This window comes from Oncorhynchus mykiss, chromosome 31 (assembly GCF_013265735.2).
Source record: "Oncorhynchus mykiss isolate Arlee chromosome 31, USDA_OmykA_1.1, whole genome shotgun sequence".
Taxonomy (NCBI): Eukaryota; Metazoa; Chordata; class Actinopteri; order Salmoniformes; family Salmonidae; genus Oncorhynchus; species Oncorhynchus mykiss.
In genome coordinates this window covers 12,641,095-12,655,168 of record NC_050571.1, presented here as the reverse complement: position 1 = coordinate 12,655,168, position 14,074 = coordinate 12,641,095, and the positions used below count along the sequence as shown (strand labels likewise).

Genomic DNA, 14,074 nt, shown 5'->3' with positions numbered 1-14,074 from the left:
CTGAGCTGCACTTCCTAACCTCCTGCCAAATGTATGACCATATTAGAGAGACATATTTCCCTCAGATTACACAGATCCACAAAGAATTCGAAAACAAATCCAATTTTGATAAACTCCCATATCTACTGGGTGAAATTCCACAGTGTGCCATCACAGCAGCAAGATTTGTGACCTGTTGCCACGAGAAAAGGGCAACCAGTGAAGAACACACACCATTGTAAATACAACCCATATTTATGCTTATTTATTTTATCTTGTGTCCTTTAACCATTTGTACATTGTTAAAACACTGTATATATATAATATGACATTTGTAATGTCTTTACTGTTTTGAAACCTCTGTATGTGTAATGTTTACTGTTAATTTTTATTGTTTATTTCACTTTATATATTCACTTTATATATTATCTACCTCACTTGCTTTGGCAATGTTAACACATGTTTCCCATGCCAATAAAGCCCTTGAATTGAAATGAATTGAATTGACAGAGAGAGAGAGAGAGAGAGAGAGAGAGAGAGAGAGAGAGAGAGAGAGAGAGAGAGAGAGAGAGAGAGAGAGAGAGAGAGACAGACAGACAGACGGACGGACGGACGGACGGACGGACGGACGGACGGACAGACAGACAGACAGAGACAGGGACCCAGCTGAGACTCAGGGAACAGGGTATGGAGACTTTCGACATCAGAAACAATCACCCCTGTTCTCAACAAAAACAGAGCTAAAACTATTCTACACACACACACACACACACACACACACACACACACACACACACACACACACACACACACACACACACACACACACACACACACACACACACACACACAGCTTTAATCAATGTTTAAGTATTTATATTTCTAGGCCATTTGTGTCTCCATCACCTGTCTTAACCTGCTCTCTTCTTGTCTTTTTATCTCTCCTCCTCAAACTCACTTTCTCAGCCTCTCACTCATTCTCCCTCCCTCCGTCATTATTTCTTTATCTCTTTATGCTAACCGTGAGTGACAGCGATGATTCATGCCACAAGGTGCCCCAGACCAGATGTTCCCTGGTATTAACATGAACAGGTCTCAGGGGGAATGCCTGTGACCTCATGGTCCTAGCTACAGTAGCTTACCCTCCTTCCTCTCCACTGTCCTATACACCAAAACCCAGTGTTTTATATCACTTTATACTGACCATGAATGACAGAGATGACAAGGTGCCCGAGACCAGAAGTTCCCACCTCCTCTCACCAGCCGCCCTGGTGGTACCCATAAGCTAGCCTTCACCCACCTCCCCTCACAAGCCGCCCTGGTGGTCCCCATAACCTAGCCTTCACCCACCTCCCCTCACCAGCCGCCCTGGTGGTCCCCATAACCTAGCCTTCACCCACCTCCCCTCACCAGCCGTCCTGGTGGTCCCCATAACCTAGCCTTCACCCACCTCCCCTCACTAGCCGCCCTGGTCGTACCCATAACCTAGCCTTCACCAACCTCCCCTCACTAGCCGCCCTGGTGGTCCCCATAATCTAGCCTTCACCCACCTCCCCTCACTAGCCGCCCTGGTGGTCCCCATAACCTAGCCTTCACCCACCCCTCACCAGCCGCCCTGGTGGTACCCATAACCTAGCCTTCACCCACCTCCCCTCACTAGCCGCCCTGGTGGTCCCCATAACCTAGCCTTCACCCACCTCCCCTCACCAGCCGCCCTGGTGGTACCCATAACCTAGCCTTCACCCACCTCCCCTCACTAGCCGCCCTGGTGGTCCCCATAACCTAGCCTTCACCCACCTCTCCTCACTAGCCGCCCTGGTGGTCCCCATAACCTAGCCTTCACCCACCTCCCCTCACTAGCCGCCCTGGTGGTCCCCATAACCTAGCCTTGACCCACCTCCCCTCACTAGCCGCCCTGGTGGTCCCCATAACCTAGCCTTCACCTCTCCAACTATCCCGGCAACTTTCAGTACCTCTCACTGTGTTCTATGTCCTTGTTTCTGGGTAAATCTCTAAAGTCCTCCTTTGGTTCCTCTCTCCTCAGCACTTCCCTCACTTCCCTCTGAAGATCATCACTACCCCCTTTAGAGACAGAGACAGAGATGACAAGACGATAGGAATTGAGGAAGGATTTTGAGATTCTCTCCCTGTCCTAGCTTCCTTGTCTTGTTTCCCTGTTGATAACTAGAGTGCAGGCAGAAGGCAGCTGTCCCAATCATTTTCCTTATCCACAAGATGGAGAAGAGGAGAGGAGGAGAGGAGGAGAGGACACTGTGGGGCTGGATTTCCTGGAGTGTTTCCTGACACGATTAAAACAAAATGAGTTCCACATTCAGAGTAAAACATATAATTACACATTTTAATTAAAGCCTGAATGCTGAGTTACACATTCAGAGTAAAACATATAATTACGCATTTTAATTAAAGACTGAATACTGAGTTACACATTCAGAGTAAATGAATTAACATTTATTAATAATTTATTATTGAATTAACATTTAAGAGATAAACTTAGATACAAAATACTCTTCATCCTAACCTTATATCCCAACACACACACACACAAAGATACAGACAGAGAGAGAGAGATGCCAGATTCTCAGCAGGCTCTGCTCACACTTACTGGCCTGAGGCTAAATCACACGACCAACAACATTGGACACTTTATGGAACAAAAAGCCTTCACTATCTCATCCTGGAATATCCAAGGCCTGAGGTCATCTGCCTTTATGGAACACAAAGCCTTCACTATCTAATTCTGGAATATCCAAGGCCTGAGGTCATCTGCCTTTGGCCCACAGAGCAGGAACCTGGACTTCACCAAAGAAATCAGAAATACAGACATTGTCATCCTACAAGAAACATGGTATAGAGGAGATGGACCCACTGGTTGCCCTTTAGGTTACAGAGAGCTGGTCATCCCATCCACCAAACTACCAGGTGTGAAACAGGGAAGGGACTCAGGGGGTATGCTAATATGGTATAGAGCAGAGCTAACCTACTCTGTTAAATAAGTCAAAACAGGAACATTTTACATTTGGATAAAAATTCAAAAGGAAATTATCTCAAAAGAGAACAATTTCTTTCTATGTGCTTCCCAATAGAATCCCCATACTTTAATGAAGACAGCTTCTCCATCCTAGAGGGGGAGATCAATCATTTCTATGCCCAGAGACATGTACTAGTCTGTGGCGACTTAAATGCCAGAACCGGACAAGAACCTGACACCCTCAGCACACAAGGGGACAAACACCTGCCTGGAGGTGACAGCATTCCCTCCCCCATATGCCCCCTAGCCACAACTATGACAACATAACCAACAAAAACAGGTCACAACTCCTGCAGCTTGTTGGACGCTGGGTATGTACATAGTCAATGGTAGACTTCGAGGGGACTCCTATTGTAGGTACACCTATAGCTCATCTCTTGGCAGTAGTACTGTAGACTACTTTATCACTGACCTCAACCCAGAGTCTCTCAGAGCATTCACAGTCAGCCCACAGACACCCCTATCAGATCACAGCCAAATCACAGTCTACTTGAACAGAGCAATACTCATTCATGAGGCATCAAATCCAAAGGAACTGAATAATATTAAGAAATGCTATAGATGGAAGGAAAGTAGTGTGGAAACCTACCAAAAACAATAAGGCAACAACAAATTCAATCCCTTCTAGACAATATCCCGGACAAACCTCTCCACTGTCTCCACTGTAATAGTGAAGGTATAAACTTGGCAGCAGAAAACCTAAACAGTATATTTTACCTCTCAGCTTCCCTATCAAATCCAAAGATTAACAACAATGACAAATGGTTTGATGAAGAATGCAAAAACCTAAGAAAGAAATTGAGAAACCTGTCCAACCAAAAACATAGAGACCCAGAAAGCCTGAGCCTACGACTTCACTATGGTGAATCACTAAAACAATACAGAAATACACTACGGAAAAAGAAGGAACAGCACGTCAGCAATCAGCTCAATGTAATTGAAGAATCCACAGAATCTGTGAACAATCTGAGAGACAAGGCAAGAAGGGCCTTCTATGCCATCAAAAGGAACATAAATTCAATATGCCAATTACTTGAATCAGATATAGAACCCATTGTCCTTTATGGTTGTGAGGTCTGGGGTCCGCTCACCAACCAAGAATTCGCAAAATGGGACAAACACCAAATTGAGACTCTGTATGCAGAATTCTGCAAAAATATCCTCAGTGTACAACGAAAAACACCAAATAATGCATGCAGAGCAGAATTAGGGCGAAACTCGCTAATTATCAAAATCCAGAAAAGAGCCTTTAAAATTCTACCATCACCTACAGATAAATGAACTTGGAAAAGAGCCCCCTAAGCAAGCTGGTCCTGGGGCTCTGTTCACAAACACAAACAGACCCCACAGAGCCCCAGGACAGCAACACAGTTAGACCCAACCAAATCATGAGAAAACAAAAACATAATTACTTGACACATTGGAAAGAATTTACAAAAAAACAGAGCAAAAAATAATACTATTTGGCCCTAAACAGAGAGTACACAGTGGCAGAATACCTGACCACTGTGACTGACCCAAAATTCAGATTCAGTGAGCATAGCCTTGCTATTGAGAAAGGCCGCCGAAGGCAGACCTGGCTATGTGCACATTGCCCATAAAATGAGGTGGAAACTGAACTGCACTTCCTAACCTCCTGCAAAATGTATGACCATAGTAGAGAGACATATTTCCCTCAGATTACCAAGACCCACAAAGAATTTGAAAACAAATCCAATTTTGATTAACTCCCATATCTACTGGGTGAAATACCACAGTGTGACATCACAGCAGCAAGATGTGTGACCGGTTGCCACAAGAAAAGGGCAACCAGTGAAGAACAAACACCATTGTAAATACAACCCATAATTAAGTTAATTTATTTTTTTGTACTTTAACTATTCACACATCATTACAACACTGTATATTGTCACACCCTGACCTTAGAGAGCCTTTTTATTTCTCTATTTGGTTAAGTCAGGTGTGATTTGGGTGGGCATTCTAGTTTATTTCTCTATTTGGGTAGATCAGGGTGTGATTTGGGTGGGCATTCTAGTTTATTTCTTTGTTGGCCCTGTATGGTTCCCAATCAGAGGCAGCTGTCTAGCGTTGTCTCTGATTGGGAATCATACTTAGGCAGCCTTTTTCCCACTTGTGTTTGTGGGTAATTATTTATTTTCTGTGTGTGCCACCGGCGGGTCACGGTCGGTTTCTGTTGACCTGTTTTGTTTGTGAAGGTTTCACTTTATTAAAGATGTGGAATTTCATGCACGCTGCGTCTTGGCTCATATATGACAGGGAGTTTGAAGACAGTGAACGTGACATATATAGACATAATATGACATTTGAAATGCCTTTATTCTTTTGGAACTTCTGTGAGTGTAATATTTACTATACATTTTGTATTGTTTATTTCACTTTGGTTTATTATCTATTGCACTTGCTTTGGCAATGTTAACATATGTTTCCCATGCCAATAATACCCTTAAAGAAAGAGAGAAATAGATAACTAGAGAGAGAGAGAGAGGCTGCATCCCAAATTGCACCTTATGGGTCCTGGTAAAAGGCAGTGCACTTTATAGGGAACAGGTTGCCACTTGAGATGGACCCAGAGAGACAGACTTTATAGGGAACAGGTTGCCAATTGAGATGGACCCAGAGAGACAGACTTTATAGGGAACAGGTTGTCACTTGAGATGGACCCAGAGCGACAGACAGACTTTATAGGGAACAGGTTGCCACTTGAGATGGACCCAGAGAGACAGACAGACTTTATAGGGAACAGGTTGTCACTTCAGATGGACCCAGAGAGACAGACTTTATAGGAAACAGGTTGTCACTTGAGATGGACCCAGTGAGACAGACTTTATAGGGAACAGGTTGCCACTTGAGATGGACCCAGAGAGACAGACAGAAACAGGTGTCATCATCATCAATATGTCTCTCCCACCCTGCCTGCCTGCCTCCCTCCCACCCTAATCCCCTCCCTCCCTCCTTTCTTCCTCCCTCCCTCCTTCCCTCCCTTCCTCACTAGTTCAGTTCAGGGTCCCAGCCATCAATCTGAATGATGTCAGTCACATTAATTGCTGTGTCCCTCTAATACAGCCCCCAGCACGCTTCAGGACATTCTGCTGACACTGAGACAAGGGCCGTACTGAACGTCCTGAATGTACATCAGAACACTGCACAACACTATCATCCCACTGCAGAACTGTGCTCCGGTGTGTGTGTGTGTGTGTGTGTGTGTGTGTGTGTGTGTGTGTGTGTGTGTGTGTGTGTGTGTGTGTGTGTGTGTGTGTGTATATACACAGTCTACAGTACAATATGAGAGATGCTTTGGCGGAGAGACAGAGCGCTCCTCTCGTCAGGTTTAATAACATTGGAGGTATGTCATTAACTTCAGAGTGACTAACCTGGAACCCAAAGAGAATGTTGTTCTGGAGACTATTGACTATTGCTCTTATTCAGTGATCCACACTATTCACTGGAGATGACGAGGAAGACGAAATGGTGGTAAAGCCCTGCAATAGACTAGTGTCCTGGTACATCAAGCTGAATCACTACAGAAACAGGAGATAGACTAGTGTCCTGGTACATCAAGCTGAATCACTACAGAAACAGGAGATAGACTAGTGTCCTGGTACATTAAGCTGTCTCACTACAGACACAGAAGATAGACTAGTGTCCTGGTACATCAAGCTGAATCACTACAGAAACAGGAGATAGACTAGTGTCCTGGTACATCAAGCTGAATCACTACAGAAACAGGAGATAGACTAGTGTCCTGGTACATCAAGCTGAATCACTACAGAAACAGGAGATAGACTAGTGTCCTGGTACATCAAGCTGTCTCACTACAGAAACAGGAGATAGACTAGTGTCCTGGTACATCAAGCTGTCTCACTACAGAAACAGGAGATAGACTAGTGTCATGGTACATCAAGCTGAATCACTACAGAAACAGGAGATAGACTAGTGTCCTGGTACATCAAGCTGTCTCACTACAGAAACAGGAGATAGACTAGTTTCCTGGTACATCAAGCTGAATCACTACAGAAACAGGAGATAGACTAGTGTCCTGGTACATCAAGCTGTCTCACTACAGAAACAGGAGATAGACTAGTGTCCTGGTACATCAAGCTGTCTCACTACAGAAACAGGAGATAGACTAGTGTCCTGGTACATCAAGCTGAATCACTACAGAAACAGGAGATAGACTAGTGTCCTGGTACATCAAGCTGTCTCACTACAGAAACAGGAGATAGACTAGTGTCCTGGTACATCAAGCTGTCTCACTACAGAAACAGGAGATAGACTAGTGTCCTGGTACATCAAGCTGTCTCACTACAGAAACAGGAGATAGACTAGTGTCCCTGTCCAGAAGGTGGTACATCAAGCTGCCTCACTACAGAAACAGAAGATAGACTAGTGTCCTGTCCAGGGGTGTCCTGGTACATCAAGCTGTCTCACTAAAGAAACAGGAGATAGACTAGTGTCCTGGTACATCAAGCTGAATCACTACAGAAACAGGAGATAGACTAGTGTCCTGGGACATCAAGCTGCCTCACTACAGAAACAGGAGATAGACTAGTGTCCTGGTACATCAAGCTGAATCACTACAGAAACAGGAGATAGACTAGTGTCCCTGTCCAGGAGGTGGTAGAAACAGAAACAGGAGATAGACTAGTGTCCTGTCCAGGAGGTGGTAGAAACAGAAACAGGAGATAGACTAGTGTCCCTGTCCAGGGAGGTGGTAGAAACAGAAACAGGAGATAGACTAGTGTCCCTGTCCAGGAAGTGGTAGAAACAGAAACAGGAGATAGACTAGTGTCCCTGTCCAGGGAGGTGGTAGAAACAGAAACAGGAGATAGACTAGTGTCCCTGTCCAGGAGGTGGTAGAAACAGAAACAGGAGATAGACTAGTGTCCCTGTCCAGGGAGGTGGTAGAAACAGAAACAGGAGATAGACTAGTGTCCCTGTCCAGGAGGTGGTAGACTAGTGTCCCTGTCCAGGGAGGTGGTAGAAACAGAAACAGGAGATAGACTAGTGTCCTGTCCAGGAGGTGGTAGAAACAGAAACAGGAGATAGACTAGTGTCCCTGTCCAGGGAGGTGGTAGAAACAGAAACAGGAGATAGACTAGTGTCCCTGTCCAGGAGGTGGTAGAAACAGAAACAGGAGATAAGACTAGTGGCCCTGTCCAGGAGGTGGTAGAAACAGAAACAGGAGACAGGCACCTGCCCTGTGGACAAAGCTACTCCACTGAACTTCTATTCAGCGTGCATCAGGCATTAGCCTTGGTAATCATAAACATACCACAGATAGATGCCATATGATGAAAACGAAAACACATCTATGATATTCAATCAGAAAGAATAGTTGTCTACTGGCACACAGACATTTAGTTGTTATAGGCTCTACAATGAGATGCTTCCAGTCCAGATAACAGCTATTGGTTTCAGAGAGGTAAACAAATGGCATCCTATTCCCTTAATAGTGCACTACTTTATACTCGAGCCTCATGGGTCCTGGTCAAAAGTAATGCACTATACGGTATAGGGAATAGGGTGTCATTTGGGACACAGGCTTTCTTTATTGGCTTCATGTCGGTTTCATGACAATCACACGGTCGTTTGTTTTAATTACTCTCCCCTCCAGGTAATTAAAAGGAAACTTTTAATGAGAAATTAAGACATGACACAAAAATTCAAAAAATATTCCTAAAATGACTATGTAACAGCTGGCCACCCAGGGAGATCGTTCAGGATTGGACATCTATCCATGTCCTGAGGATGACGAGAATTGCCTTCAAAACCAGCCACTTGATGCAACAGTGAACGCTATTACCATCAAGTAGACATGAGTTTTTCTAGGGTGTTGCACTTCCTAACCTCCTGCAAAATGTATGACCATATTAGAGACACATATTTCCCTCAGATTACACAGATCCACAAAGAATTTGAAAACAAAATCCAATTTTGATAAACTCCCATATCTACTGGGTGAAATTCCACAGTGTGCCATCATAGCAGCAAGATTTGTGACCGGTTGCACGAGAAAAGGGCAACCAGTGAAGAACAAACACCATTGTAAATACAACCTATATTTATGTTTATTTATTTTCCCTTTTGTACTTTAACCATTTGCACATCGTTACTAGACTGTATATATACATAATATGACATTTGACCTGTCTTTATTCTTTTGGAACTTCTGTGAGTGTAATGTTTACTGTTCATTTTGATTGTTTAATTAACTTTGGCTATTATCTACTGCACTTTCTTTGGCAATGTTAACATCTGTTTCCCATGCCAATAAAACCTTTAAAGAAAGAGAGAGAGAGAGAGAGAGAGAGAGAGAGAGAGAAAGAGAGCGAGAGAGAGAGAGAGAGAGAGAGAGAGAGAGAGAGAGAGAGAAAGAGAGAGAGAGAGAGAGAGAGAGAGAGAAAGAGAGAAAGAGAGAGAAAGAGAGAGAGAGAGGAAGAGAGAGAGAGAGAGAGAGAGAGAGAGAAAGAGAGAAAGAGAGAGAAAGAGAAAGAGAGAGAGAAAGAGAGAGAGAGGCTGCATCCCGAATTGCACCTTATGGGTCCTGATAAAAGGTAGTGCACTTTATAGGGAACAGAATGCAACTTGAGATGGACCCAGAGAGACAGACAGACTTTATAGGGAACAGGTTGCCACTTGAGATGGACCCAGAGAGACAGACAGACTTGAGTTTTGCTAGGGTGTTGTGGACAGGGGTGGCAAATGGCCGTAATCCCATGACTCATGACTCTGGATCAGAATGTTGCGTGTTTGATCCCAGTTGTTGAGACAATTAAAAACAGATGTTTTAACCTTATCCCAAACCGCAACCCTTACCGTAACCATTTGGAAAGAGTGCCTAAACTTAACCTTTAACTTTGAAAGTTGACGTTTGGAGAATATGGCTGAACGTCTCATTCTGCAGTGACTGTGAGACCTTGTTGAGTCACCTTGCATTGCTTTGGAAAAGCCACAGACACAGTGCAAGATGAGGAGCTCATTAATAAGGGAAAACACTTTAGAGAGGGATTGAAAAGGGTGTTCCAAATTAAATTGGTGTTTGTTATGAAAAAGCCTTATGCTTTCTGAATTTCATTACATCATTAGAAAGATTATTCAGTTAACCGTAAAGTGTCCCCCATCAATTAAAACAATGGCAGTATTCGTACGGACTTTAACAACACTCAAAGTTACTGTTTGTAAGAGAACACATTGTAAAAAATAACATATTTTCTTGAAGTATTTTGTTACATCTCTTCACTTTTCTAATAAAGTGTCCCTGTTTGTTAACGTTCTGCTAAATTCACACTTATAATGCACACAATGTAAATCTCTATTGGACAGTCTGAAATCCTTCTAGCTGCTTCAGTAGAGCCGTTTCCAAGTCACTTGTGGATAAATTCACATGTTTATGTTCATACATAAATCTGATTTGGTTTGAGTCTTAAATCCCTATGACATTTGAGATCTGTAGCGGTCACAGAGTGTGTGTGTGTGTGTGTGTGTGTGTGTGTGTGTTGCCTGCCCAGTCTGTGGATTATCAGTCCCAGAGAATCATTAGCACTGCTCTCTCTCCTCCTGTACTCTGTCACACACAGTCTTAATATCACATCCTTCACCCTTTATCCTCCTTACTTCTTCCCCCCTCCAGTCTGGGGCCCTGACTCACTGTAGTATCTACTCTATAGAGACACTGGACTCACCGCGTTCACTGCACAGTCAGGGACACTGCACAGTCAGGGACACTGCACAGTGTCGCTCATCTCTTATTGCAGTGCCAAGTCAGATCACACTGCATGATAAGTGGCGGCACCCTCAATGACAACATCAACCCTTTTACACCAAGGTTGTAATGCTTACTCTGCTTGCTTATGGTGATACAATGCACCAGATGATGGCATGCCATGGGTCTCTGTTGTTCCATGACAGCTGGTCCTGTAGATCCTCTTCTGAGACCAGTGTCTCAGCAGATGTTGTATTACCACTGGAGGTTCTGAGGCTCTGAGCTCATTTCTTATTGAGACATGCCGTGATCTCCGGGACAGAGTCTGTGGCAGCCCAGGAGGATAGAGAAGGCCTTACGGAAGTCTGGGTTGAAGGCGTATATGACGGGGTTGATGGAAGAGTTGGCCCAGCCCAACCACACAAACACATCAAACATGGTGGGGCTGATACAGGTGAAGGAGGCGGCGGCACCGCGGGGCGACGACTCACAGAACGGCACCATGCAGTTCAGGATGAAGAAGGGCAGCCAGCAGCACACGAACACGCCCACGATCAGAGTCAGCGTCTTCAGGACCTTTGTCTCCCGTTTGAACGTCATCTTGAACGAGCTCTCTGATTCGGAGATGCTGGATCCTCCGCCACCTCCACCCATACTGTTCTGTCGGTTCTTGGCGCTCTCTGCGGCCCTTTCTAGGGTGGCGATGCATCTGATCTGACGGTGAGTGATGCGGTAGATCTGGGTGTAGGTGGCCACCATGATGATCACTGGGATATAGAAGCTGATCAGAGAGGTAGAGATGGCGTAGGTCCGGTTCAAGCTGAAGTGACAGTTGTCCCAGTCCTGGGGGGCCTGATGTGTGTTGTTATCCCCAACAGGGTTAGAGGAGTCTGGGGCGGGCTGGAGGCTGTAGGGTGGGGTTGTGGAGGTAGTGATGGAGGTAAAGGTCTGAGCTTTGTGCCAGCTGAGCTGGACGGGGATGAAGGAGATGAGGACGGAGAGCGTCCAGGCCACGCTGATCATCACAAACGCCACTTTAGGAGTCATCTTCCTCTCATAGCAGAACGGGCTGGAGATTGCCCAGTAACGGTCCACACTGATCACACACAGGTTCAAGATGGACGCCGTGGAGCACATGATGTCGAACGCCACCCAAGTGTCGCAGAACGAGCCAAACGGCCAGAACCCTGCGACCTCCGTCACGGCCTTCCACGGCATCACCAGGACAGCGACCAGGAGGTCGGAGACGGCCAACGAGATCACAAAGAAGTTGGTGACTTTGGAACGCAGGTGACGGCACTTGGTGACGGCGGCACACACAAGGATGTTGCCGAGCAACGTGGAGAGGATGAGCAGCGAGAGGAAACAGCCAGTCAGGACGCGAGTTGAGGAGTCATCCAATAAGACGCCCCTGTCGCTGTCTGTGATGACCGTAGTGTCATTCGTCAGATCCATCTTCGGTGGAGCTCCCACACAGGAGAGGGAAGATGTGTGTGTGTGGTGGGGGAGGGGCGGGGGGACTGGGGGAGAGGGGGTCAATTAGCTCATAGTGTAGAGAAGAGCCGCGTCAGAAGGAAAGTCCTCTGGGTTTCTCCTTTTCATCCAAACATCTCTGATAACATCTTCTTGTTTGTTTGTGTCCCTTGATAACAAATAACAACAAGGTAAAAGACATTCCAGACAGCCTCTCTCTGGGGTTGGCATTGTTCCAGACTCTGTATCAGTTCTGAAATCCTTTGTCTTGGAGAGGTGGATGGTTGTACATATTCCCACAGGGATAGTAGAGGTTTTAGATCTCGGTACAGGGTGAGAGGAGTCCTTCTGTCTGCTATATCCCATGTGTCCTGTGGACAGACAGAAAGACAGGTAGACAGACGGGTCTCAGGCTGACCGAGGTGACTCTCCTTACCATCAACACTAGTCACAGGCTGACCGAGGTGACTCTCCCTACCCTCAACACTGGTCACAGGCTGACCGAGGTGACTCTCCCTACCCTCAACACTGGTCACAGGCTGACCGAGGGGACTCTCCCTACCATCAACACTGGTCACAGGCTGACCGAGGTGACTCTCCCTACCCTCAACACTGGTCACAGGCTGACCGAGGTGACTCTCCCTTCCATCAACACTGGTCACAGGCTGACCGAGGTGACTCTCCCTTCCATCAACACTGGTCTCAGGCTGACCGAGGTGACTCTCCCTTCCATCAACACTGGTCACAGGCTGACCGAGGTGACTCTCCCTACCATCAACACTGGTCACAGGCTGACCGAGGGGACTCTCCCTTCCATCAACACTGGTCACAGGCTGACCGAGGTGACTCTCCCTTCCATCAACACTGGTCACAGGCTGACCGAGGTGACTCTCCCTACCCTCAACACTGGTCTCAGGCTGACCGAGGTGACTCTCCCTACCCTCAACACTGGTCTCAGGCTGACCGAGGGGACTCTCCCTTCCATCAACACTGGTCACAGGCTGACCGAGGTGACTCTCCCTACCATCAACACTGGTCACAGGCTGACCGAGGTGACTCTCCCTACCCTCAACACTGGTCTCAGGCTGACCGAGGGGACTCTCCCTTCCATCAACACTGGTCACAGGCTGACCGAGGTGACTCTCCCTACCATCAACACTGGTCACAGGCTGACCGAGGTGACTCTCCCTACCATCAACACTAGTCACAGGCTGACCAAGGTGACTCTCCCTACCATCAACACTGGTCACAGGCTGACCGAGGTGACTCTCCCTACCATCAACACTGGTCTCAGGCTGACCGAGGTGACTCTCCCTACCCTCAACACTGGTCACAGGCTGACCGAGGTGACTCTCCCTACGCTCAACATTAGTCACAGGCTGACCGAGGTGACTCTCCCTACCCTCAACACTGGTCTCAGGCTGACCGAGGTGACTCTCCCTACCCTCAACACTGGTCACAGGCTGACCGAGGTGACTCTCCCTACGCTCAACATTAGTCACAGGCTGACCGAGGTGACTCTCCCTACCCTCAACACTGGTCACAGGCTGACCGAGGTGACTCTCCCTACCCTCAACATTAGTCACAGGCTGACCGAGGTGACTCTCCCTACCATCAACACTGGTCTCAGGCTGACCGAGGTGACTCTCCCTTCTATCAACACTGGTCTCAGGCTGACCGAGGTGACTCTCCCTACCCTCAACACTGGTCACAGGCTGACCGAGGTGACTCTCCCTACCCTCAACACTGGTCTCAGGCTGACCGAGGTGACTCTCCTTACCATCAACACTGGTCACAGGCTGACCGAGGTGACTCTCCCTACCCTCAACACTGGTCACAGGCTGACCAAG

General features: G+C 46.6%; 1 protein-coding gene across 1 annotated transcript; it reads right to left on the bottom strand.

The window, feature by feature from the left end:
* Positions 1–11,040: 11,040 nt before the first annotated feature.
* LOC118946041 (D(1) dopamine receptor-like) lies at positions 11,041–12,206 on the bottom strand. Its single transcript, XM_036970127.1, has one exon. The coding sequence runs from the start codon at positions 12,204–12,206 to the stop codon at positions 11,043–11,045; it is 1,164 nt and encodes a 387-aa protein (XP_036826022.1). The 3' UTR covers positions 11,041–11,042.
* Between the last annotated feature and the right edge of the window lie 1,868 nt (positions 12,207–14,074).

Coding starts and splice junctions, on each gene's coding strand:
- LOC118946041 (XM_036970127.1), bottom strand. CDS start 12,206: ATGGATCTGACGAATGACACTACGGTCATCACAGACAGCGACAGGGGC.